General features: G+C 38.5%; 3 protein-coding genes across 6 annotated transcripts in view; 2 read left to right on the top strand and 1 right to left on the bottom strand.

Moving 5' to 3' along the window:
- The first annotated feature begins 24 nt into the window (after positions 1-24).
- Positions 25-5,949, top strand: dcun1d5 (DCN1, defective in cullin neddylation 1, domain containing 5 (S. cerevisiae)). Of its 2 annotated transcripts, none has more exons than XM_039663707.2 (10): positions 25-150; positions 1,119-1,161; positions 1,259-1,361; positions 1,437-1,528; positions 2,051-2,121; positions 2,245-2,336; positions 2,436-2,544; positions 3,337-3,441; positions 3,622-3,724; positions 5,491-5,949. In XM_039663707.2, exons 3-10 carry the CDS (start codon positions 1,291-1,293, stop codon positions 5,547-5,549), a joined length of 702 nt encoding a protein of 233 aa, XP_039519641.1. In that variant the 5' UTR covers positions 25-150; positions 1,119-1,161; positions 1,259-1,290; the 3' UTR covers positions 5,550-5,949. The 2 variants fall into 2 exon arrangements, with proteins under 2 accessions (XP_039519641.1, XP_039519639.1); XM_039663705.2 differs by having other exon boundaries at positions 1,119-1,153.
- Positions 5,950-7,292: 1,343 nt separating this feature from the next.
- Positions 7,293-9,662, bottom strand: LOC120473712 (uncharacterized). Its single transcript, XM_039663686.2, has 3 exons — positions 9,563-9,662; positions 9,094-9,312; positions 7,293-8,273 (listed from the first exon to the last, which is right to left on the bottom strand). Exons 2-3 carry the CDS (start codon positions 9,308-9,310, stop codon positions 7,360-7,362), a joined length of 1,131 nt encoding a protein of 376 aa, XP_039519620.2. The 5' UTR covers positions 9,311-9,312; positions 9,563-9,662; the 3' UTR covers positions 7,293-7,359.
- A 1,081-nt stretch (positions 9,663-10,743) lies between these two features.
- Positions 10,744-27,012, top strand: part of capn5a (calpain 5a) — a 39,212-nt gene continuing 22,943 nt past the window's right edge. The window contains exons 1-4 of one of the 3 annotated variants that reach the window (XM_089135440.1): positions 10,744-10,985; positions 13,177-13,309; positions 13,397-13,569; positions 19,896-20,027. In XM_089135440.1, the coding sequence (XP_088991566.1) occupies positions 13,405-13,569; positions 19,896-20,027 (297 nt within the window). In that variant the 5' untranslated portion in view covers positions 10,744-10,985; positions 13,177-13,309; positions 13,397-13,404. Of the gene's footprint in view, positions 10,986-13,176; positions 13,570-19,895; positions 20,028-27,012 lie in introns of all 3 variants that reach the window. The other 2 variants (XM_089135441.1, XM_039663712.2) reach the window with 2 other exon arrangements.

The raw sequence follows: 27,012 nt of genomic DNA on the forward strand, positions 1-27,012 counted from the left end.
CGTGACTTTTATTATGTCGATTGGGGAGCCGGAAGTGTTCATTCCTGGTTCAGTGTGAAACTGAAGCAGTCGCAGATTTCAGCATAAACGCAGATGAAATTATCATCAAATAAACTGAAGAGGACGATTTAAAACCAGCCGATAATTCAGGTTTGATGAGTGCGCTCTTCATTACACTGAGTGTTGTACATGTGGAGTGTTTTAATGTGTGTTTATTTGTGATATTTAAATGAGCCGGTGAGGTGGTGTTCATATATGTTCGTATGGCACATGCGTGTGTTTGTGTTTCTTTTTACTCATACCATCAGTTGTTTTACTCTCTTTTACTTTTAACTTCTACATAACTATATGTGTGTTGATTTCACACGTTTCGACGAGTTTCGGGCTTGTGGCATTTAGCAGTTCAGCCATTTCAGCAGCCACAAAGGCGATGCGTCAGTTTTTATTGTTTTATCTGATTTTTTCAAGTGTCTGTTTTTAAAATTCGGCTTTAACATTTAAGCTTGATCGGTGTAAATCAAACATTCCGTTTAGTATCAGGGAAATTTGGTTCAGTATTCGATTAATTTATAGATCTAGTAGCATTAATGTGATTGTAATACGCAGCCATTTTAATTTTTATTTAAGATAATGAAAAATACCCTACTTTGTGTATTAATTGTTACGAAGTTTAAACTCAAATGTTGCTTTAGAGTCTAGACATTCTTTTTATATTCTGTCAAATGGATTTTCTGCTTTACAAATGTGTTAATACATTAGGATTTGCGTCATATTTTGAAATGATATGTGACATCGTTATTCATGTTGTTTTTGATGGAGTTCACGTACAGGCTATGATATTGTCATATAGGTTGCTTGTAAAGCTGGTAAACCTCACACAAAGTATTTAATTTATTTTTGTAAAGACAAAACATTGAGACGTTAAGAAAATATAGGCTGTTTGTGGCATATCTTTCCCATGTAACTTTCAAGTCCCACATCTTGACTGCACATATTTGAATTTGAGCATGCATTAAGATTTAAATCTAGTTGGTTGTATAAGTCATAAGTCATTGTATAAGGCATTTGAGTACAAGTATGAATGAATTTGTGTTGTTTTGTTTTTCCTCCTGTTTTAGAGTCTGGTACACTTGAATGGACACGGTGCCCTCAGGTAGAGAGGTGGCTTCTGCTGTTATTGGTCCTGAAATATTGAATTGGACAGGAAGGAAAGCGACTGTTGGCTTTAATTTGTTCTGTTTGGTTGTGATTTGTTAAGTGAGACCAAACCAACTTACCTGAAGCTCCATTATGCCCGTGAAAAAGAAAAGAAAGTCATCCGGCTCAGAAGATCCAAGCATCAGAAAGTGCAAAATCACCAGGTAGAAATATGTCTGTCTTTCTCTCTGCATCTTTCACTCTTCCATACTTCCATATTCACTGTATCATCCCCTCAGTTACTGTAGGACACAAACTCCAGGACGGATGGTAAACCCAGAGGATCAGTTTTCTAACAAGAAATGTCTCGCCTGGTTTTACGAATATGCAGGTATGTGATTAAATGCTTTCCTTAAAGACACCATGAATCAGAAGGCTGTTTTTATGGAATATTGCAAAATATATATTTATATAAATCCATGCACATAATTACTTTTTTAATTCATGTGCCTCATAATCTTTAATCAAAATAGCTTCCTCTCTCTTGCAACGACATGCTTCATGCCGATTTTAAACGGATGCAGCCAGTTAACATGAAACTGCATTTTCAAACCATTTTACTTCCGTAATGTGAAAACAGTATTTATCAATAAAAAAGTAATGTCAGTGCTTGGTTTAATGTATCAGGATGGAGTAAAATATGTCTATATAACATTTAATGGGCAGGGACTGAAAAATAAGATGGCTTGAGAGGTGGAGCATGTCATTAAATACTGCTTAAAGAATTTGATTACTTTTTGTTGAAATATTGTGCATCATTAGCAAAAAGACCATAGACATGGATTAAAGTCAAATGGGGTCCTTTTTGTTTTTCTTCTGGTAAATGTATTTGAAATTATTATTATGTGTGTAGGATCAGATGACATTGTCGGACCAGAAAGCATGGAGAAGTTCTGTGAGGACATCGGAGTTGAGCCAGAAAATGTTAGCAAAATTCATTGATATTTTTCACACTAATTCCTGAAGTTCGATTTTCGGGACAGTCTTCTGTCCAAAATATGAGAAATCATTTGAAATAATGTGCGCTGTGTATTTGTGACCCTTCAGATTGTAATGTTAGTTTTAGCCTGGAAACTTGAAGCAACAAATATGGGATTTTTCACAAAAGAAGAGTGGCTGAAAGGAATGACATCACTACAGTAAGATTGAACTTCACATCACATGCCTTGCTTGGATATCATGAGAACTCAAACACTATTTTATGATTTTAGCATTTAACTTCACTTCTCTCTTTACAGTTGTGACTGCACAGAGAGATTACAAGGCAGACTGGATTATTTACGCTCTCAACTGAATGACCCAGTTATATTCAAGAGCATTTACAGATATGCCTTCGACTTTGCCAGGGTGAGAGGCTTTTTTTAGTAGGACCAGAGAAAAAAAAAGCACTTCCATTTTAAGATTAAACTTAAAATTAATCATTTTAAGATAAATATTGCTTGCATCTTTTTCTATTTTGCAGTGAATTTGTGTCTGCTTAAGGCTGGAATGCACTGCACGACTATTGCTCATTTTTTTTTGCCTTGTCTTGATGAGTCTACAATAGTTGCCGAAAGTCAGATTCCATCCAGTCAGATGATATCAAAACGCGTTTGATGTCTTGAGACGATTTTAGAACACACATCGTTCGTATAGTGTATGGCGCGCCGCTGCTGAAACCGAAGATACATTAAAAAAACTAAAGTAAATAAACAGAACACGCATAACAAATTGCCTACATTTTTGACTCATCAGCACATATAAAACATCTGACTACGCCACTCACCTCTAACTCCCGCTGCAATCAGTAAAAAAGATTTAAGTTCGTCTATATTTATGGATCTAAATGCGCTCGACTCGTTTTTTTCCCCGTTTGCGACTCAACACAGAGTCGCTACAACAACTACTGCGGTCATCTCCTGCACATCCATGTTTGTTTCATACAAGCAAGGAGGTGCGTGTTTCTGTCTGAGGTTGTTGTTTTTGGAAGTCTGGTACTGTATGATCCTCAGTCGTTTATTGTATGATGCCCAGTTTTTCCTCTAACCATTTACCAAATCATCTAGTGTATAATGCCTAGTGTTTAAAAATCGTGTGGTGTGTTCCACCTCCAGACTTTGCTGATGTACTTTCAACGTGTTCATCTGATTTTGTCTGTAGGATAAAGATCAGCGCAGTCTTGATATGGACACTGCAAAGTCCATGTTGGCGCTGATCCTTGGAAGAACGTGGCCTCTCTTCCCAGTGTTCCACCAATTTCTGGAGGTTTGTCATCTCTTCTCCAAACCAGAGGGTTTGTCAAGCTCCAAAAGGATGAAAAAACACCATTTAAAGCCAAACTAAAACCTATTTATTTATTTATTTTTTGACTATGTATTTAAAAACTCTGAATTTAGTAGTATTTGTTCTTTAATAACGTGTCTAACAGATGTATCTTTCCTCTAGCAATCAAAGTATAAAGTCGTGAACAAGGACCAATGGTACAACGTCTTAGAGTTCAGCCGTACAGTTAACACAGACTTGAGCAACTATGATGAAGATGGAGCCTGTAAGTTTATGATTGTCTTCATGAGTTTCATGATTGTTGAGCTGCACGATTAATCGCTAAAAGATTGCGATTTCGATTCAAACACAGACGGAATCTTATTCCTACGTGATAACGATTCGGCTATGTCTATTAAATAGGGGTGTAACGATACACAAAACTGACGGTTCGGTTTTCCCACGGTTTTGATGTCTGTCTTTAAATTAATTCAATTACAATTAAACGTTTCACAAGGATTAAAAAAAATCTGCTAATGCTGTAAACTATATAGGGAGCCGTACATTACTATAACGTTAAATATATATACATTAAGGTTGTACCCTAGACTTTTAACCTAAATTCAGACGCTATTTATTTTTTAGGTATAATAATAAACACACAACACATTGTATGAAAAGATGTTAACTGAACATAAGGCAGTTTTTGCATTAACTTGTTTTTACTATAATTTGTTATTGAAATATAATAATTTACACAGTTCTCATTTTCATGAAAGATATTTTAAACATACATTAAATAATCAAGATATCATTAACAGGTTTAGCAAAATATAATATACAAGCTAACATAGTGCATTTATTTAGTGCAAGAGTTCATTTATAGGAAGTTGTGGACACTGAATCACTTGCCTGTTGAGGTAAATATAATGCTAGTGACAAGCTATGCTGTTTTATTGACATCTTTCCACTGCTGAAACACTGATTGAGCGATTACACTAGTTATGATGCCTTTCAGTAAGTATACTGTATCTTTCAACATACCTTCAGGTGTCCATTCTGTAACTGAGGAAGAGATGATTGCGTTTACTTGCGTGCCACACTGCCACTTGAAATGCCTAGTAGGCCTACAGCGATCTGTCACGCCACATCAAAGAGCGCCAAAACGCCATTTATTGTTTGAATTTCGTGATCAAATGGACAGAATTTGAAAGATTACACCTGACTTATTATCGAAAGTAACAACACAGAGCTTGTTTTTGGTGTTAATGGTGGTTAGGCTACAAAACTGAATTCGTTGGACATGAGGTCCATTGGGCTGGGCGGGGCCAGGGTAGCCGGGGGCGGGGCGTGTTCATTAAGCAATGAGAGTATCGCTTTCGAATCGTGAGTTCTGTATCGCGTTTTTTCGGTTCGATTCGAATATCGTTACACCCCTACTATTAAACCTTCATTCAAATCTGCTCTGCCTGCAGAGAGAGCAGTTGTCATATATAGGTATGAAACAGCTACACAAAGTCTTTTCAACCACACACAGTATCAATATTTTCCTTTTTTTACATTAATTGATATCATCACAGAAGTACTGGGATAAAAGTTTATAGTTCATATATAGACACATATATGATGTCTATGGTAGCGAAAGTAACTTGATACTTCAAATAAAGATCAGTTACATCGTTACACCAGTAGGTGGCGGCAAGTGACTGTTTAAAAAATGTATTTGTCATTGAATCATTCAAGAGATTTTTTCAAAAATGCTGATTCATCTAATAATGAAACAATTGTTTGAGAGAGCAGTGGAGCAGTATTTAGTCATTGAATCATTCATATTTCAAAAAAATTTTTTTTATAATTCATTCAAATTAATTAAAAAAATAAATAAATACACCGCAATTAACATTTTGTCAGAACGTCTTGTAAATGACATGTTATTTTGTTTAGTTGTCCAAAAAAAATGTTTGTCAATTTATGCAGAATCGTGCAGCTCTGTTGTCTTGTCATCTGTCCCAGTTAAATTGCTAATGATCTCTGTCTCTGTGCTGATTTCAGGGCCAGTGATGCTGGATGAGTTTGTGGAGTGGCATAAAGCCAGAAATATTGCATTATAGCACAACCAGACGCTGAATTAAAGCACATCAGATTTTTTTTTTTTCGGTGTGCCCCTGGCTGCCCCAGATGCAGGCAAACCTCTCGAGGATTGCTTCAAAGTGTCCAATGCTCAATACGGATCATCACTACCCAGAGACTCTTACAGTGTTACTTAAAAAGGAAAATGGCTCGGAGGAATCACAAGACGAATAAAAGGGGAAATATTTTTCTTATGTATTGATTTGTTTCAACAGTCAGTTCTATTGCCAGTGTTGTATGATTTGTCTGAGAGGGAAACAGTCTTTGTAATTTTTGTCCCTTTCATTTTTTTTCCCCTTAAAGTTTTACTTTGTTTATAGTGTCTTGAAAAGGTAATAAAAAAAAGCAGTTGTAAATAATTTTTCTTCTGGACATTAGTGGCGTACAGCGCTGTTAGAGCATTACTCAACAATCTAAATGAAGCATGAATAAAAAAGATTTACTTTTACACACATTACTACTCAAAAGTTTGGGATCAGTAAGATTTTCAAAAGAAAAATTTAAAGTAAGTCTCTTATGCTACTATATTTTGCATTTATTTGATCCGTAGTACAGTTAAAACTAATGCTGTGGAATTTTATTACAATTTAATGTATTTTAAAATGTAATTTATTCCTGTGATTTTCAGCATCATTACTCCAGTCTTCAGTGTCACATGATCCTTCAGAATTCATTCTAATATGCTGATTTGCTGCTCAAAAAACATTTCTTATCATTACAAAGAAAAAAATAAAACCGTTGTGCTACTTTATATTTTTGTGGATTTTTTCTTCAGGATTCTTTGATGAATAGAAAGTTCAAAAGAGTAGCCTGTGAAATAGAAATCTTCTGAAACATCATACGTTTCTACCATCACTTTTGCTCAATTTAAAGCATCTTTAATAAAAAATTCATATTGTTAAAAACTTACTGACCCCAAGCTTCTGAACAAGTACTGTATAAATCTGTTTGATTCCAACTCTAATATAACCATCAAAATTACTACAGTTGAAATAACTTGTTAGTATAAACATTTAACTTAAAATTTAAAGATAAATGTCGAATTGCTTGATAAACACTTAACAATTATTTGGACATGACACTTAAGTCATGTCATATCGAACCCAATGGGCTATATGCACGCATAAGTTCCGCATTTGACGTAAGGATGCTCGTCCATTTCCGGTTGTGTAGATTAAAGCGAGGAAAACCGGAGAAAACGGGATTATGGCAGAGTCTTCAATATTTACTGTCCTCCCGTCTTTGAAACGAAACGTACATACGTTTAGATGTAATTTTATATATAGTTATGTTTATTTAATATAATTTTAAAAAGAAGCATAAACACAAAGAGGGGTGTCTGTTTTATCTGTTTTTGTGACTAACGTTTCATTAGTATAACCATGGAGTATAAAATTCAATATAAATTCTCGGTATTGCATTGGACTCTATGATCGGCGGAAGTTATCGAGCATCCTTAACCCTTCACCGGAAATAACGCCGTGCATAGAGCCCATTATCTGAGATGGTGCTCACTGCGGAACATGAAATCCACGGGGAGGAGTCGGATCCAGATCCAACTCCTCCCACCTTACATACACCTAAACCTAACCAACTCCGCCCCCTGATCTCTAAACCCACCCCTAATCCCTAAACCCAACCCTAATCCTACCCATCTCCACCCCTTGGATCGTGATCCGACTCCTCCCCGTGGATCTCATGTTCTGCATTGAGGTGCTACTGCATTATCTGCCAATGCTGATCTCAAAATGAACTGTTTCAAACTTTTTTACAATGAATGTTTCCTCCACTTTACAATGTCTCTTGACTTGTTTGTGACAGACCGTCTCCTGTAGCGTGGGAAGGATCATCTGGTTGAGTCGACTGGCTCTCAGCTGACGCTCTAACTGGGTTGATGTCTGCCTGTTTCATGATGGCGTTGAGTCTCGTCAGTGATTGCGTTCTCCATTTTGGCCTGACCTCGACGTCACCCTCTATATTGGCTTCGCCTTTGATGTGGCTGTATTGATTCCCTTCTTCATCATAGTTGTACACTTTAATGATGCGGCTCTTCTTCTTTGGATGTGGACTAACCACTGATCTGAACTCTTGGTTTTGTTCTTCACCTTCACAGCTCTGAGTTTGGTTTGTATCGTCCTCCCCGCCATCTGCATTTTCTACAGCGTCTACATCATTAGCGTTACTGAGTTCCTGATCATCCAGACCAATGTCCACAGTATCTTCTCCGGTGTCGTGGTTTTTATGAAAGAACACTGTCTCAGGTTGTTCTCTTGTGGTCTGTTTGTTGTTTTGTCCACTGATGTGATTGTGATTTTCTTTTCTATAAGGTATACAAGCCCTTATTGTTTGTAGGCACTTTATTATGTAGGATCTACTGAACGCACCAAGCGTGAAGGCCACCAAAAAGCTCACGATTACTGATGATGCCACAGCCGCCGCGAAATGGCTTTCTGACAGGGTGTCGGTGTAAACCTCTCTGGTCTTCCTCAGTTTCTTGATGTTGGGATTTAAGGCCACTACACTGATTCTGTAAGGCACAATTGTTTTGCTCATCTTGTCCAAATGGATACAGAAATAGAGTCCGTCATGGCTGGATGTGGCCCTTGAAATCCTCAAAGTGCCATTGCATGTTTCCACTGGGACTTTGTTTTGGTGGTTGCAACCGTTAAATAATCCAAAAGGTGTTTGCCACCACTGTGCCACCACTGCAAAGGGAAGAAAGAAAAAACAATCAAGAGACACTTTTCATGGCTTAGAACACTTAAAGGAGCGGTATGTAAGATTGTGGCCAAAACTGGTACTGCAATCACTTTCAAATTACTGAGCAGTGTATCCCCTCCCCTGAACCCGGATGCCGCAACACTACTGACTTCGTGATTGGTAGATCGGTGGAGGATGGCGCATCAGACCAAAACACAACATGACAACATCAACATCAGTTGAGGGCTGCAACTTCACGTTTTAAATGACAATATCCTGGCTGGACTACTGTTGTCAGTGACGTAAGTATTTGAAATGAACATGATTTCTTAATTTCTCGTGACATATCAGGGCCATTTTATGATTATTTGAAATACATTTCTTTCATACAGCTCCTTTAAAAATGGAGATACATTCTTGTTCTTTTTCAATACATGAAAGAAGGCTTCTCAAAACCTTCACAAAATATTCATCCACAACTATTAAAATGAAATATATAAAGATAAACATTTCATTCACTTGATGTTCACTTGAATATAACAAAAACAAAAACTGAAATAAAATTGATAAGAACTAGACACATTTAAAATAATTTTAAGAAACAACATTATTAAAACTTTAACTGAATCATTGAGATTTGAATATATCAATGATACTAAAATAACACTGAATATATGTGATATAATAACACGAATGTATCTCCACACTATACTAATAAATCAATGATACTAAAATAACACTGGGTTACACTATACTAAAGAACTTATCCTGATGGTGTTTTAAATTCATATACATATAGAAAGAAAGAAATGTTGAGCTGCTCACCTTCATTTCCTTGATCTCTGCACTGAAGCACCAGTGTTTCTCCTGAATGAACGTGAAGGGAGTTTTCAGGTCTGACCTGCATGTGGTTTGTTTGACTGAGAGTCGACTGTTGAGAGCTTCTCTCATAAATGTCACTGTGTTCAGTTTGACTGCTAATAATACTCGGAGAGTTACAAAGGAGAATCAAACTCAACAAAGAGCTGATTCTGAACTCCATCTCTAGAAAGAAAAAGAGACGTTCATTAATTTCAACTATTACTGCTATACCAATATTATTGCAATAATTTGATATAAAACTGCTCTTTGACCCAAGTCATATATCTACAGCAGTCCCAATGAGTACGACTGTGGTTTGTCTTCACAACACACACACAAAATCTGAAGTTGAGTAAGAAAATCAGAAACTGTTATCATTTGAAAAACATATAGCCTATAGGCTTAAGTATCATTCAGCCAGGCAAATACTCACAGAAGGAGTCTTGTAGTTCTCAATAAGAGTAAAGTACAGTCCTCACATGACAGCCCTTATATTTCATCTCGTGCTCCATGTTTAAAGATTAACATTTTTCTCTTCAATAATAGACAGGATGTCATGTGGATGAGAATGCCATGTTTTAAGGGTAACAGTCGGTTTATGGTTGAACAAAGTTTCAGGTAATTAGTAACATTCTTTATCTTTGCATCCGTGCAGAGAAACAAACAAATAAGAAATTGACTAATTGTATCCATTAAATGCAATACAACAGCAGACAAAAATCCGTAGCTGAAAAAAAAACCTTATTTTGCTGATGAATTTCTCTCTGTGCATCGCTTTAAAAAATTGGGTGACAGATTTATTCTGATGAACAAATGGTAATGGAAATCGTTAAACATATGGACTGCTATAATAGAAAAATATGAAGATTTTTGTTGTTGAATACAAAGGCTGTGTGTATAGTCTAATGTAGTCTACGTGTTTATGCACAGATTGATTGGTCCACTTGATGCAGTGTAAGATTTGGGTCCTGAGGCAAACACATGGATTTAGCAAATCTGAAATGCATCTTGAATTAAGTGAATTTAATCAACTTTATTTTCAGGGTTCATTTACTGCTGTATGCATATGGCAGATCACGTTAACCGCCAAGTTTTGTACACAAATACTCATCCAATAATGAAAGTATTGGGTCATAGTGACTGGCGCTGAGAAAAGTAACAGATATCACGTGACAACACCGGCCTACTTCAGCAGCGGTCTATCATTTTTACCCCCAGCGATAATTATGTATCCAAATAAATGAATAGAAACTTTCAGGCTGCAAACCATATTTTAACTGAATTTCACACCAATTCAATCGCAAATCCACTTTTTTTTGTAGAGCAATACTCATTTAGCGTTTCAGCGTTTTGCCACAAGGTGGCAGCAGTAACGTAATGTAAAGAAAGATCACCATGACCATGTTTTGCGAAACTGTTTTGTTTTGTGTTTCTCTTTCATTTGTCGCTTTGCTTTGATTAGCTGGCAATAGAATTAAAGTACAGCTCGAAACAGAGACTAAAATCTTCTTTCAGAAAAGTTTGATATGTGGCTCGATAACCCTTCCCCCCATAGACAGTTTTCACCCTGTTTCCCCTCTGATAAATGCGGATGAGTTGCAGAAACACCCGCGATGAAGGCCCCTCCCTCACTCAGACCACAGAGAACATGAAAGACACGAGGAACTAAACACACTAGCCTACAGAAAAACACAGTCCAGTGGGTTACAGTCTCTGGAGGTTTCAGGAGAGAACTGGTTCTGAACTGTGAATGTATCTCATCTGTGCATATGAATTAGTAAATTAAAAGAAGCATCTGTTCATTCCTCATTTGAATATCCTCAACCAGCTGGGGGAAAACACGAAGAGTTTTGCAGGTAATTTAATGTTCTTGCAACATTACAGGCTCATGTTTACTGAATTTTTCTTTTCAAATGTGTCACTTTTTTGGGAAGTGTTTAAGTGGCTACACTCAACATCCCACTTATATGCTGTGTTTTGCTCTTCTTTTAGTGTTTTTGTTGTGACATGTTTTGAGTTTGTTTGCATGTGTGAATGGAATGTTGAAAAGGCTGGTTACACCGAAACTGGCTGGAATGAACTTGCTATTTTGATATATTTGTCAGGGTTGTTCATAACAATATTAATTATTTTGTGATTTTCTGGCTTGAAAAACTCGTTAATTAAATTTAAACAAATAAAATATTTCTATAAATAATTTATGTAATCCCTAACATTTGCCATAACTATGGGGAAACCTTGATTTAGTCGATCGTAACGATGTATTACATTTTCTGCACTGAAAATGTTACATTCCAAAAATGCTGATTTTTGTAATATGCATGTTCATGACTAGTTCACAAAAAGTTTGTTACAATGGATCGTATTTGACCCATCAGGCTTTGTTTTACGGTTCATATAGTATGATATAGTAATAATGTGGAAGGGGAAAACACCTTTATTCAGAGGCCCAAACTTGGTGCAGTTGCCTATAAGTTGCTGATTTTTATGAGGCCAAAAAGTAAGATCAGATTGAATCTGATGAAAAGAAGATGAATGAATGCATATAATTTAATATGAGAATGCATATAAATATCAGTTACCTTTTATGTCTTAATATGATATGTAAAGGCTTAGTTTTATCTGTTATTTTCATTGTTGGGGCAAAACAATCCAATGCAATATGTTTGAGAGTTGGACAAATAAACGTTCCTCAGAAGCCTGATTGATCATATTTGATTTTTCACGATTGAACATGATTGAACATTAAATGTTCATCTACAAATATTAAAAGACAATATCCTGTAGCAATTGAGCAAGATAACATAATTTGATATGATATTTTTAATGCAGTGAAACTGATGCATTTTAAGTGTCCAGATACTTTCTGAAGCCTTTCAAAATGCCCAAATAAACATGTCACCAGTTGAAGACGCACCCTCTTTTAAAACACACCACCGCTGACTCATTCTCATGATCCTGATAGTCGAGAATGAAGAGCCATGTGTTGTGAAAGGGACTTTGTATTGTATTTGTCTTCAGAAACCAGGATCTTTTGTGCTGTCAATTGGATGGTGTGGTTCCAGTCCGGATGGGTGTATGGTGTCTTAAACAGATTAATCTGTGCTTCCTATCGATCTTTCCTATCTCACAGTCGTTTGTAACATTTCTACGGTTGTGTGGTGATGTGAGTGTTTGCAGCCCTGAGTGATGAAAAACAGAACCATAGAGTAAACTAAAGGAGCAGCCATAGTATTTGTCAGACATTTTTTCCCCTTTTTGGCCGTTCTTGTTTGACAGTGTGACACTGACTCATGTTTCACTGATCCTCTTTCTGAATGAATGTTAAACAGTTTTACATTAGGAATAGTTCCCGCCATGTCATTCCAAACCCATATTATTTTCTAGAGGCAAGACTCTACAGGCCAAACAGAGGCCAGAGACATCATAACGTGCCTTCTTTCAGACTAGTGGAAAGAAAACAAACAAAATACACATTGAAGTGTTTGTTTTATTACACTTTATCTATTTGCATTTGTAGATTTCAATTAACCCATATATTTGATAGCCGTAATTTTTGAGACCAAAATCTCTACTTCAGCAGCTTAACATACGCCATGCTTTACAGGTGTATTATTTCTATTTACACTCTGAAGGTTTTTATAGAAGGGTTTGTTCATGTATCATTCACCTGATATGTATTTAACATTTTATTCCTAAAAACATTATTTATTTTTCTTTTTTAAAAAGTATTTTCGTCAAAATTTTCGTATATGTCGTCTAAATGAATTTTGTACTTGGCTTTATGATATCCAGTGTTCAGAATTCTATGCTGGACATTTATACAATTGAGTATTTAATTTTTTTAGTTTAATTTGTATAGTTAAGCATAAAAAGTCAGACAACTTGTAATACAAAACAATTGTATTATACTGTGATTGATATACTGGGGAAAGTATGGTGACGTACTGTATATGCCATAAACCCATATTATTGTCTTTTACACAAAATATGTTTTTGGGAGAATGTCCAAGCTTCTGGGTTTTCCTTTTTGTGTTCTTTTTCCAGAGATTTTCACTGTATGCTGACCGTCAAACTATGTTGAATGTTATTCACGCCAGAGAAACACATCGAGAACAGTGTTTCTATAAGCCATTTTGTGTAGTATTCTAAATTACTTCCTCATTTCCTCTGAAAACAGGCAAATGTTGAAGATATTGCTGTAAAGTAATCCCAGCGCCGTCAGAGCATTCCTGCATTCTGATCTTGTGTCTGTGTGTCGCTCCAGACTGCAGGATGTTCTCGTCAGTAAAGCTGTTTGAAGGGCAGCAGTTTTCAGCCCTGAGGAAACAGTGCCAGCAGAACAAGACTCTGTTCGAAGACCCACTCTTCCTCCCTGTGGACCAGTCGCTCTTCTATCATGGAAACCGCATTGGAAAAGTCACCTGGAAGAGACCAAAGGTAGGCCTATAAAGAATCTTGGAATTGAATTGAATAAAGGCTTTTTATATCTCCAAAGGATATATTTTATTGAACAGAATCCCCTTTTCAACTACAATGAATGGTGCGTTTTGACTACAATGCGTTTTTTTCCGGATTTTATGAAGTCACAATTACTCATTTAAATAATCCCCGCCCATAGAATCCGCAAAAAACGGGCGAAGCCTGGTTGAGCCGAGTTCACACTGCACGATTTTTAAAGTAGTCAGGTCACTGTTCTTTTCACACTGCATGACTACCTGAAGTAACATTCTGTTGCTGGTGTGTTCACACTGCACGATGGATCGGCAACGGGAGGTTTCACACCGCATCTGTTTACGAAAGAAAGAATCGCCAACAACTTCGCAAACTACGTTTCACAACCAAACACACGCAAGAAGTGATAAGGAAAAACCCAAGATCACGTGTGTGTGAGACCGAAATTGTTATGAAAAATGAAAGCTTGCATGAAGCTTACGATCTAAATTGCCTGTGCGCTGATTTGCGGCGAAAAGGAGAGGGGGAAAAAACAGATTATGCAGGAGGAAATGGTTGGGGAGACAAGGGGAGCAAGGATTGTGTGTTCTGCAAAGAGTGTTGGGGGTAAATAAATAATTTTGCAATGTGCTGCTGTTGCTGCTGGTCAAGCAAATGTTTGTGCTTTGTTTCTGTTTGATATCATTGTAAATATATCTATTAAAATTCTGAAATTGTGGTCTATAACTCCTCCCTGAACATCCCGCTGCCCTGTATCTTGCTCTCTCATTGGCTGTTGGTCATCGCCAATGTAGTTTTCAGTCAGAACACATTCACACAGCAGTTGGCCATTCTCTCAGATTGCATCTTTGAAAATTCACACTGCGTGATTGTCACTCACGTGAACGAGCACTGAATTGCCTATGATTTCGGGCATTTGTCGGCGATCTCTTATAACCTGTCGGCGAGTGAAAATCGGGTTTGAACTCAGTTGCAGTTTGAACTCTGCATTAGAAAAGACAGAGACACTATTTTTTCCACATTTCCAAACTCATTTGTTTGACCATATTAAGGCTGAACCTGTGGTAATAAATTAAGTGGTTAATTTATTTTAAACCCTGTTCCTGAACATTAAAAACTAAATGTTTATCTGTGTAAGCTCTAGTTTTTGGAAGGCTGTTAAAGGGTTAGTTCACCCAAAAATGAAAATTAAGTCATTAATTACTCACCCCCATGCTGTACCAACCCCGTAAGACCTTCGTTCGTCTTCGGAACACAAATGAAGATATTTTTGATTAAATTTGAGAGCTGTATAACTACCACATTGGCTCCTAAAGGACTGCCTCTTGACGGCCCAGAAAGTCAATGAAGAAAATGTTTAAATATCCCAAGTGACTACCGTGGCTCAACTATATGTTTATCAAGCGACGCGAATACTTTTTGTGCGAAAAAACAAACAAAAATAACGAGTTTATTCGACTATTTCTTTTCTTCCTTGTAGGCCAGAACGAGACTTCCTTATAGATTTCCACGACGCATGCGCGAGAATTGCGATCTGTTTACACCAGCTTACACTACTTCAGATCGCAATTCTCGCGCATGCGTTGTGGAAATTTAAGGAAGTCTCGTTCTGGCCTACAAGGAAGAAAAGAAATAGTCGAATAAACTCGTTATTTTTGTTTGTTTTTTCGCACAAAAAGTATTCGCGTCGCTTGATAAACATATAGTTGAGCCACGGTAGTCACTTGGGATATTTAAACATTTTCTTCATTGACTTTCTGGGCCGTCAAGAGGCAGTCCTTTAGGAGCCAATGTGGTAGTTATACAGCTCTCAAATTTAATCAAAAATATCTTCATTTGTGTTCCGAAGACGAACGAAGGTCTTACGGGGTTGGTACAGCATGGGGGTGAGTAATTAATGACTTAATTTTCATTTTTGGGTGAACTAACCCTTTAACTGCCCCTTAGGAAAAGTAGCCACGATTTTGCAATCCAAAAGAAAATTACAAACATACTGCTCTGAAACGTCCTGTGAAATCCGTTCTGCCTTCTCCTCTTGATCGTTAACATTGTCAGGATCTGAATCGGGCTCGAATTGGTTTTAAATTGAAATTTTATTTTTACACTAGAGAAGAACTCGCAGTTATGGGGGGGGGGGGGGGGGGGGGGGGGCAGGACATTTCCGAACAGCTGCCACTCACAAAACACTGGGCCAGCTAACTGTAAGACTGGAAAATTGGTTAAAGAGAAAATATCTGACCAGTGCCCTCTGAAGACAAATGGCACTGCTTGCAGATTAACATTTGACACCCAACCCCCTTTTCTCTGAGCATCTTATCTACATCTCCTCTATCTCTCTCTCTCTGAGTCAGTAAAAACTCACACAAGAAGATATGTTTTTAATGTGCATATGATAATCCTTTAGGAGTGTTTATAATCATTGTGATGGCCTCAGGGTGACTGGTAATAATGTCTCATTCCCAAAGAAGTAAAAGGAAAGGTAATAAGGTTTTTAAGAAGTTTAGGAATAACTGTCACACAAAGGAGTGTGGTCTTTAAATGAACACCTTCTGCCTTGTTGTCTGAATGCAAATTACAACTAAGCAAATGATCTGTGCCCAATAAGCATGTTGGGGGAGATTCAGTAATTTTTCATGGTAACCTGGTGATTTACATATCAGGTGAGGTCTGATTATAAAGGGAGATGGAACAAGAGTTCGAGGCTGCTTTCTGTATTCAGATCAGCCCGTGATGTTGTGTCTTCAAGGCTCAGCTCATGTAATATTGGGTAAAGTTCTTTGTTCTAGAAACATGGTTTGCATTGATTATCTTGTGGAATTCTAATGATACATTTACCTGACATAATAAATTGTTATATTTGGCTATTCTAACAGACTTTGACTTTATTTTCATTAGAGTTAAAAGGAATAGTCAAGCATTAACTACTAAATGATGCACAGATATCATTGATAAACCCTTTCCATTTTAGTCAGATGAAACGAGTTAATACATAAGATTAAATGTATTGCATTTAATTAAAATTCACTTTGCCGTGGAAAAGACGGAACACGCTTGAAACCTTCACCACGAATCGAATTCCGCTATTTGGGTCGATTTCGTGGCCCTTTTTACATAACCAATCACAGCACATTTTGTATTTCAGAAGGAGGGGCTTCATAGAAATCGGCGTGTTCTAGCCAGACTGTGGAGAGAGGAGCTGTAATAATGTAAAATATGTGAAAAATAATGCTTTTTTTAACAATCAAGCATAAAAACATATTCTAGTATACCCCAAAAACAAAATCAAGTGTTTGGAAAAGGGCATAATTAGACTTATTTCTATACACCAAGGAATTTATTGAATGACTTGATAATTAGTGGCCTTTAGTAACTTAATACACTTTAATCAGTTTAGATTAAACACGTCTCCTAAATCATATCTGAGCTCTGTGCTTATGGAAGGTGTGGCTCTTCTGACCTTAGATCTTGTGTAACTGGACACCATGTGTTACTCAATACGTACTTTATTTAAACCGATGCCAGATAAATGTGTTGATAGTTAAAACAATAAACTCTACATGCAATCCCCTGCTCTTATTATATTTAGCCAAAGATTATAATAGTTATTGTTTAGAAATGTGCTTGAGTAAAGGTTTGTGTACAGGAAAGAATCGTGCTGTGTGATAAATGAATCTGTTTTTTTTTTTTCAGCATATAAATAAATCTGAACCAGGATGTAGATAAAACAATGCCAGAAATGGGTGGTTTAAAGTTAGTTAAGCCAAAAAATCAGTTTTTATGTGCAATATTTAGTACGCTACCAAGTTTAGGGTCAGTAAGCTTTTTTTGAAGAAGTCTCTTCTGCTCAACAAGGCTGCATTTATTTGATCAAAAATTCCGTTATACTGTGAAATATTAGTATAATATTATAACAATAACTTTCAGAATCATTACTCCTGTCCTCAGTCACATGATCCTTCAGAAATCATTCTAATAAGCTGATTTGCTCGAGAAACTTTTCTTTTCTTTGTTATCAGTGTAGAAAACTCGTAATCTGAAAGCGTTGTGCGTCTGTGGAAACGGCGAGACCTATTTTTCTGGATTCTTTGAAGAATACAAATTTAAGATACTTTTTTTAAGCTGAATTATTTTGTAACTTTAAATGTGTTTACTGTCACTTTTGAACAATTTAATAGATCCTTGCTGAATAAAAGCATTAATGTCGTTCCAGAAAAAAACAAATCTTACTAACCCCAAATTTTGAACGGTAGTGCATATTTTTACAAACTTTAGCATCCACCGTGCTCAGAAATTCATAGATGAGCACAATTTTAGCAAAAGCCTATAAATAAAAGTTCATTAAAGAGGAGAAACTCATTATAATATGCAAAACTGTTATCCACTTACAGCAGTGGGCGTTTACTTCCAAGTCCTCAGTGCGAGACGCCCATAAAAACCGAGCATTTTTCAGCTAGGCTCAAAACTTGGGTCCAAAATAGCCTATTACTTATTAATTTTGATGTTTTTGAATGCAAAAACCAAGCGAACGTCAAAAGTTGACCTCAGACAACAATATAATAAAATTTAAAAAGCCAGTTTATGACCCCTTTAAGATATTTTTTGCTGAATTTTCTTAATAGTACTACATGAAATGTATTGTTTCTCTTTTTTCCTTGCCTTCCGTACTGTTTTCAGTGTCTTTTCACAGCAGCAATTAGCTAAAACTCATCACACAAAAACAAGCCTAAAAGATCTTTGTCTTGATCGATTAAAACTGAACCCAGTCCATTAAAGGCTGTGGAAGAAGTCCGTTTGTCATTCCATTAACTATTTAAATATGGATGAGGTTTATAAGTGATCCACTGAATGGATTGTCAATGTTAGACAAGCTCAAAGGATATTTTAGCTAGTGAGGCGCTAATGTAAACTTGTTTGCTCACTGGTTTTGATCTGTAGTCTTGGCTCTGTTTCATATGTGATTTATAGTTTTCTTTCTTCCCATTTTATCATCCTCCAGGTGAAAATGCGGTGCTTCTGATGACTTGGTAAAGTAACAGTGACTTTCCTCAGCAAACCGCATGATTTGAGGAATCATTCATGTCAGAAATACAAATGTTACACCTCAAAGTTTAATGCTATGAGCTTTAGCAAATCCCACTAAACAGTCGGTCACACAGAGCAGTGTGTTTGCGTTTAGGGAGCATTGCTTCAGGACACTCCCTTTTTCACCGTCCATCATGAATTGCAGTGTTCTGTTCGGGCATGTGAGTGCAATGCAGTTAAACAAGTGCAATACAATCATCCGTCCGCTAAAAACCTGTCATGAACTGTACCGTTTGTACTGTTTATCAGAGCAGCCGGGAGTGTATACAGACCTTCACTCATGAATGTCACATGAAGCAGCTCTTCCTCACTGCAGCTGTTGTTTTCTTTAGCATCTGAAATAATACTATCTGTTCTGTTAAGGCGGGAAGGGAGAAAGAATGCTTAGGGGAAAATTGAATTGTGATTTCTGTTTTATATTTTTGATTTATGCAATTGGAGTTTAAAATGCATTTATTGGAGCTTCAGATTTGCTATGTTTTTTGTTTATAGGGCTACACAAAAGGGGCAAAAAATATATTGTGTTTATGTAGAAATATCATCATAATAATAATATAATAGTCATATTTATTATAAATATTATGTGTTTAGACATATGTTACGCACAGAATATAAAATCCAGTAAAAAAAAAAAATTGGTGGAAGATCATAGGGAAACCTTAAAGGGATAGTTCACCCAAAAATGGAAATTGTGTCATCATTTATTCACCCTCAATTTATTCCAAAACCTGTATGAATATTTTGAAGAAACAGCGGTTGGACCCCATTGACTTTGATTGTATTTTTTTTTCTCCATACTATGGAAGTCAGTAGAGCACATGGACTGGTTACCAACATTCTTCAAAATATCCTCCTTTTGTGTTTAGGAGAAAAAAATGAATTCACACAGGTTTTGGAATAACTTGAGGGTGAGTAAAATGACCAAATTTTCATTTTTGGTTGAACTGTCCCTTTAATGTTTCTTCTTTGTTGTCAACACCTTTTTAGATAAATGAAGCTTCAACATGTAGTTAGTTAGGATGAACGGAATGGCATTTCAGCAGTACTCAAAGTTGTTGTGCCTCAATGACACTGTCGACAAAGATGGCTGGTTTAATTACAGGTGCTCGGTTTTCTTATTTAATAAAAACGCACTGCCCTGCAGCTGCGGTGCTTCTGTAACTGGACTCTGTTGTATGTGTGAATATGGAGCACTGAATCATGGGAATCTATTTGTCTCTTTATAACAGGAGCTCTGTGAGGACCCACATTTGTTTGTGAATGGAATTAGTGCCCATGACCTGCACCAGGGGCAGCTGGGAAACTGCTGGTTTGTGGCAGCTTGTTCCAGTCTAGCTTCCAGAGAAGCTCTGTGGCAGAAGGTGAGTTCATGTCATCATTGTTCCCATACTAAAAATATGTCTGAGATGCAATTGAAAACCATTTTTGGTTCCCCAAAAACACCTTTCACCAAGTGTGAGGAACATTATACTGGTAGTAATTTATATAAAGAACCTTCTGTGGAATGGAAATGTCCATCGATGTGAAAGGTTGTTCATGAAATCATAATGCAAAAAAACAAAACAAAAAAAAAACGTTATTTTTAACCTTCAAAGTGTCTTCGTTTCCTGTTTACACTTCTGGGCTTCAGGGTCTATACGACCCCAACAATTGATTGAGTAATTGTACAAAAAATAATTTTTTAATCATGCAAATAATATATCGTTTTTTTTTTTTGTTTACTTCTCATCTATTCATTAATGCTGTGTTTTTGGAGATATAAAGTACTTTTGTATCCATATACCACACAATTCCTCAACTACACCATTAGCTTGCATATGAAATATTATTATTTTTTTTATGATGCATTGCATTTTTTCTGTAGTACTAGGCCTTCATTTCTGTGTAAAAATTTTCAGATTCATGCCGGATTTTTATTATTATTATTATTATTATTTTTTGGACACATGAAGAAAATATATTTAGTTCCCTTTCAAGGGAACTTCGAGCTGCGTTGTCAAACGCGATGGGAACGCTCTGCGTGATTGCATCGTGACGCGTCTGTACAATCAGTCCAATGAGAGAGTAGGACGTCAGGTGATGTCAGTGACCAGGAAACCATAAAGCACCCTTGAGATCAGACCGCGACAGCTTCTGTAGCCTTCAGCAAGCGATCTCTGTACTCTGTCCTTGTCTATTTATTGTTGTTTGTCAAAGCCAAGAAAAGAAATATATATCACTATCTATATTTATGGCAAGCAAGATTATAGACGGTGTGTGGTTCCCTGCCCTCGTTACATCACGGGTGGGGACACACATCAGCTATTTGTTGCAATGTTTGGGAGTGGAGCATGCCAGCAGTCAGTTCTCGGGGTGAGCTGACTGTGGGCATTGCGAGAAGCTGTCCGCGAGGACGCTCCGCTCCCGCCGGGCTTTCTCCGAGGAGGACGGTTCGGTTCGCGTTCCCCGCCCAGGTCTCTCTGTTGCCGAGGCACGGAGACGACTCGCATTTCAGGGTTCGCAAATGGATCTGACAGCGGGGTTTGGGACGGGCTCAGCTCTATCTCAGCTTTCACATGCCAGATCTAGTATGACTGCGATTTCCAGTTCCGAGGAATTGGTATCGTTAGTGTTTTGTTTTAAAAAGAAAGAGTACAAAACAAATAAAAATGTTAAGAGAAAGGCAGATGTTTGAGTTTTAAATGAATAAATAAATAAGTCCGCTCATATCTGCTGAATAAAGAGGAGCTTTTAAAAGGAGGTTTTATTTGTGCTTTTGCCAGTAAAAATTTTACTGGCTAGCTGAACATTATGAGATTGAAAATAAATAAGAGTTTTTAGATTAAATTTATCTTAAAAACTAGAAAACTCTGTATGTCAGCCTCCTCGTCGGGGTTTATATTTTATGTGTTTAATCCCCAGATGTCTAATTATAGCAATGTTTGGGTATTAAGTAGGCTATTATGGTATTTCAGTGCCTCGGGTTAAAGAGACGCTTGCGAGCTTTCTCTCACCTGAGTCGGTGTCATCCTTATTAACCCCCGACGTTACCCACCAGCCATCATAAATAATGAATACATTTTTATTAGGCAGCCCTGGTGGGTATGGAATGAGTGTGAGGAGCGACTCTCTGAGGAGGGTCGCAGCTCTGCCAGTTCGGTTGTTCCCACTGGTGGCCGCAGAATTATATGTATATATATGTTTTTCTGATATAAAAATAATGGGAAAATAAAGATATAAATATGTCTGTTCTTCTGGGCGCTCCACTTTCAAGAAAACTATGAAATAATCCATTCAGCGGTGTTCCAGAGGTTCTCTAAAAAAGCTTGGACAAAGGAGAAGCCCTGACGCCAAGGCGGTCAGGCTTCTAAGGGTGGTCCCCTCTGGGGTAGGGACAGTTTTGAGAAATCGTTTCTCCTCAGTGCCCTTTGGGGTGCGACTCTCTGAGGAGGGTCGCAACACTGACGGTTCGGTTTCCCTGCCGGTTCGCCGTTTCAGGGTACCAAGGTCTCAGTGTCTCCAAACGAGCCTTAAAAAAGGGCAGTCAGTTCGGTTTCCCTGCCGGCTCGCCGTTTCAGGGCGCTGAGGTGCCTGCTTTATCCAACGGTCCTCCGTGGAGGATCGTAGAAACTAAGCTAGTTAAGAGGTAGGCAAGATCTGAGGACTGTCATCATCAGAAGTCCTGTCGCAAAAAATGAGGCCATCAGGCTTCTGAGGGCTCCTCCGGGGCAGGGACGGTTTTGAGAAATCGTTTCTCCTCGGCAACCTCTGGGGTGCGACTCTCTGAGGAGGGTCGCAGCGCTGCCAGTTCGGTTGTTTCCTGCCGGTTCGCCCCTTCAGGACACCGAGGTGTCGGCGTCCCCATACGATCCTCCGAGGAGGGTCGTAGAGCGGTCAGTTCGGTTGCTCCCTGTCGGTTCGCCGCTTCAGGGCACCGAAATGATTGTTCAAGCAAATCCAGAGGCCAGTCTTGAGAGACTGGTTCCCCTAGTAGAATTTCTGGCAGCGTGGAAACTACTGTCACGCATTTCTCAGTGGGTCCTGCACACTATAGAAAAGGGTTTCAGAATTCAGTTCGGTTCTCGTCCGCCCAGATTTCTAGGGTCCTCCTCGTAGTGGTGGACCCGAGCAGGCTTTGGTTATGGAGCAGGAAGTATTGACACTTCTGTAAAAGGAGCTGTAGAAGGGATTCCTCCTCCCAGCAGACAGCCATTACTTCATTGTTTCTGAAAGAGGATGAGGTGTTGCGTCCTATTCTGGACCTGTGTCAATTAAACAGCAGGTTTCAGAATCTTAAGTTCAATATGTTTACGCTAAATATGATTGTGTCACAGATTCAGTCTGAGGACTGGTTTCTCTCAATAAACTTAAAGGACGCTTACTTATCTTTCCATCCTCATCACAGGAGGTTCCTGAGGTTTGCTTTTGGGGGCGAAGCAAACCAATATCGGGTTCTCCCATTCAGCCAAGGTTTCTCACCCACCACCTTTGTTTTCAATATGCGTGGAATCGTGGATGCAGCTCTGGCTCCTCTGGACTCCAGGGCATTTGCGTATTATACTATCAATGATTGATTGATCCTAGCTCAATCTGAGCATGTGGCAGTTCAGCATTGAGATGTCATTCTGTCTCATTTTAAGATGTTGGGGGTTGTTGATCAACGCCAAGAAGAGTGTGCTCTGAGGACCACTTTTCTAGGTGTAGCCTTTTACAGCAGTAACTGGGGTATATATCATGACAGCTGCGTCCAACGTAATTACTTTTGGCCTTCTGTACATGAACCCATGAAGTGATGGCTCAGGACCAAGGGGTTTTCTCAGAGGAGAAAAACGTTTTTCGCATGATCAAGGTCACGCGGCTTTGCCTTCGTGCTTCGGTCTTGTGGAAGAACCTTGGTTCCTCGCCCAGGCCCACTGTTGGGGGCTTCTTGTCGACGCATAATGTTATCGACGAATGCTTCCCTCACAAGTTGGGGGGTATATCTAGGCCAGTTACTCACTGTCAAGCATTTTTTAGACTGGTGTCTCTCATGGCAGCTGTGTCCAACGTAGTTACTTTTGGCCTTTTGTACATGAGACCCATGCAATAATGGCTCAGGACCAAGGGGTTTTCTCCGAGGAGAAAAACGTTTCGCATGTTCAAGGTCACGCGGCTTTGCCTTCGTGCTTCGGTCATGTCGAAGAACCTTGGTCCCAGTTTTTGGGGGCTTCTTGTCGACGCATAATGCTATCGTCGGATACTTCCCTCACAAGTTGGGGGTGATCATGAGTGGTCGCTCGGCGAATGGTACTTGGCAGGACCATCTACCTTTTAGCACATAATTGGCTAAAAATGATGGCGGTATTCCCGAAAATCTCAATACTTCCTGCCAGACCCTAGAGGTCACTATGTGTTTGTCCTTTCGGATAAAACACTGATGGTCTCGTATATCGGAGCAGATATCCTGTTGAGGCAGGGGCTGAGGCCCAGGGAATGGAGACTCACCCCCGAGGTGGTGGAGCTTCTCAGGGAGAACTTTGGTCAAACTAAAGTCAGTCGACATTTCACATCGTTGGTACAACGCATTGCTCTATTTGGTTCTCCCTCACACATCCAGCTCTGCTTGGACTGGATGTGATGTATTAGGTGTGGTAAACACTACACCGGTACGCATTTCCCGATATCTTTGCTCCCGGGAGTTCACCCTCATTTGGAGTTTGGATACTGTGGCTTGGCCTCTGAGGGGGCCCGGCTCATAGAATCCTGTCTCTCGACTGAGGTCGTTGAGACCATTCTCCAATCCAGAGCTCCTTCCACGAGAGAAACTATATGCATTGAAATGGAAATTATTCTCCATCTGGTGTGGTGAATGTCCCCAAGATCCTGTTAACTGCCCTGTTGTTACAGTTCTTGATTTCTTGCAAGATCATTTCTCTGCTGGATTATCTCCTTCTACCTTAAAGGTTTACGTGGCGGCTATATCGGCCTACCACACCCCTCTGGGGGGTACTTCTATCGGGAGAGATCCTCTAATTACTAGTTTTTCTCAGTGGTACATGAGGTTGAGACCTGCACTGCACTCAGAGCACCGGCTTGGGATTTGGCCATTGTACTTGAGGATCTGGCTTTGGCTCCCTTTGAGCCCATTGAAGAGGTTTCAGAAAAATTCCTCACTTTGAAAACATTTCTCCTTGCTGTTTCATTTACCGGAGATTAGGAGATTTGCATGCCCTGTCGGTTGCTCCTTTATCCCTGGAATCTGCACCGGGTGTGGTGAAAGCATTTCTATACCCTAGACCGGGTTATACTCCTTAGGTCCCAGTTAATTTTTGGGGGCCTTATAGTGCTGCAGGCCTTTTATCCTCCACCTTTTAATACCCCAGATCAGGAACGACTGAACCTGTTATGTCCAGTTCGGGCATTAGATGCCTACGTTCACAGAGCTGCCCTGTGGCGTAAGTATGAACAATTATTTGTCTGCTTTGGGTCACTCAAGAAAAAGTCCCCTGCATCTAAACCGGTTATGAGCAAATGGATAGTCGAGGCTATATCGTTGGCTTATGAAGCGGCTGAACAGCTTTTAACCTATGGCTGTTCGGGCCCATTCTACTAGAAGTATGGCGGCCTCTACGGCCTTTATTCCGAGTGTTTCCCTTCTTGATATTTTGTAATGCGGCAGGATGTTCTCTCCGCATACATTTGTCAGATTTTATGACCTTGGCCTCTCCACTCCTGGGGGTAGGTTGCTTGCTTCTTAGTGTGCGCAAGGACTTCACACAGAATGGGCATTTCTCAGCATGGCGTAGTGGGTATGGGGTTCCCATCGCGTTTGACAACGCAGCTCGAAGTTCCCTTGAAAGGGAACGTCTCAGGTTACGTATGTAACCCTGGTTCCCTGAGAGGGAACGAGAGCTGCGTTCGCCTGCCATACTTCCTGCATGCCCTGATCGACTTGCTTCAGGCCTTTCCAGAAGCTGTCGCGGTCTGATCTCAAGGGTGGTTTATAGTTTCCTGGTCAATGACGTCACCTGACGTCCTACTCTCTACATACGTAACCTGAGACGTTTTTTTTTTTTTCACATTTCCCATTCATTTCAATGTGGAGTCATATTGACCCCAAAGACCAGAAGTGTTTTTTTTTTTTTTTTTTTTTACATACCTTCAGAACAACCGAATCAAGCCCAGTTTTTTGTGTGTGTATAGATAGATAATGTATGAAAAGTCACTAAATCTTATTCCATTGAGATGAAGGGAACCTTTTTTTTTTATTAAGTAAATGGCGATTGGGGTCGTATAGACCCCATGACCTGATTGAGGGCTACGTGTATGGTATTTTTTTCTGGATTGATGGTTACTGTGGTAAGGATTTGATGTGGATTTGAAAAACTGCTCTGTAATCGACGATATCAGCAGTTCATCTCAACGCCCACATCCTTATCATTAGTTTGGTTAATGAATAGGTTAAATGTCCATGAAAGTTAATATTGTAAGAATGAGTATACTGATAAACAAGATTTACTATTCCGAAGATGTGGGAAATATCATAGGAGTTATAGAGTCTATGCAAGTGCTCAAAGTGGGCCAATTCTCTGACTGCCCACAAATTTACTTTTATTTTTTATTTATCAGACTTAATTCAGACTTAATTTCAGATTTATTTTATTATTTTTATTGATCTTTTATTGTTTTTAACTTAGAGATTCTACTCCCATGGACTGCAGTGTGTGTTAATTCATTAACTTATTGTGTGTGTGTGTGTGTATGTTTTATATTTGCTAGAATCTTTTTTCACTGCAATTTGTTTCTTTAAAAAAAAAACATTTTTTCTTACGAAAATAACTGCATAAATTCATAAACACACTTTTGATGAAAAATGGCCTATGATGTAAAACATTATTTATGCCATATAGTTCAAAACATTACTGATTATTGATTGTGTGCGTCCGGCTGTCCGCATCCATGGTGAGCTCTCGGATGAGTCTGTTCGATCTTTAGTTTGGCAATGTTGCGTGGTTTTACCTTTACTGTCATCGTGAGGAAAGTTTTCCAGGGCAGGCCGGGTGTCCAGTTTGGAGGTGTTAACTCGTTGACTGATGATGATAGTGCCGTATTTGCAAACGACGAACCACTGATATTCTTATGTTATGTTATCGCCAGTACAGCCAAACCGTATGGATTAAACATCAATATTGATAAAACAGAAGTCATGTCTAACTTAAAGGAGTAGTTCACTTTAAAAAAAATTGATGATAATTTACTCACCCCCATGTCATCTAAGATGTCCATTTCTTTCTTTCTTCATTCAAAAAGAAATTATGGTTTTTGTTGAAAACATTCCAGGATTTTTCTCCATATAATAGACTTCACTGGAGTCCAAATGAGAGTTTC

This window comes from Pimephales promelas, chromosome 10 (genome assembly GCF_988280905.1).
Source record: "Pimephales promelas chromosome 10, fPimPro1.hap1.1, whole genome shotgun sequence".
NCBI lineage: Eukaryota > Metazoa > Chordata > Actinopteri > Cypriniformes > Leuciscidae > Pimephales > Pimephales promelas.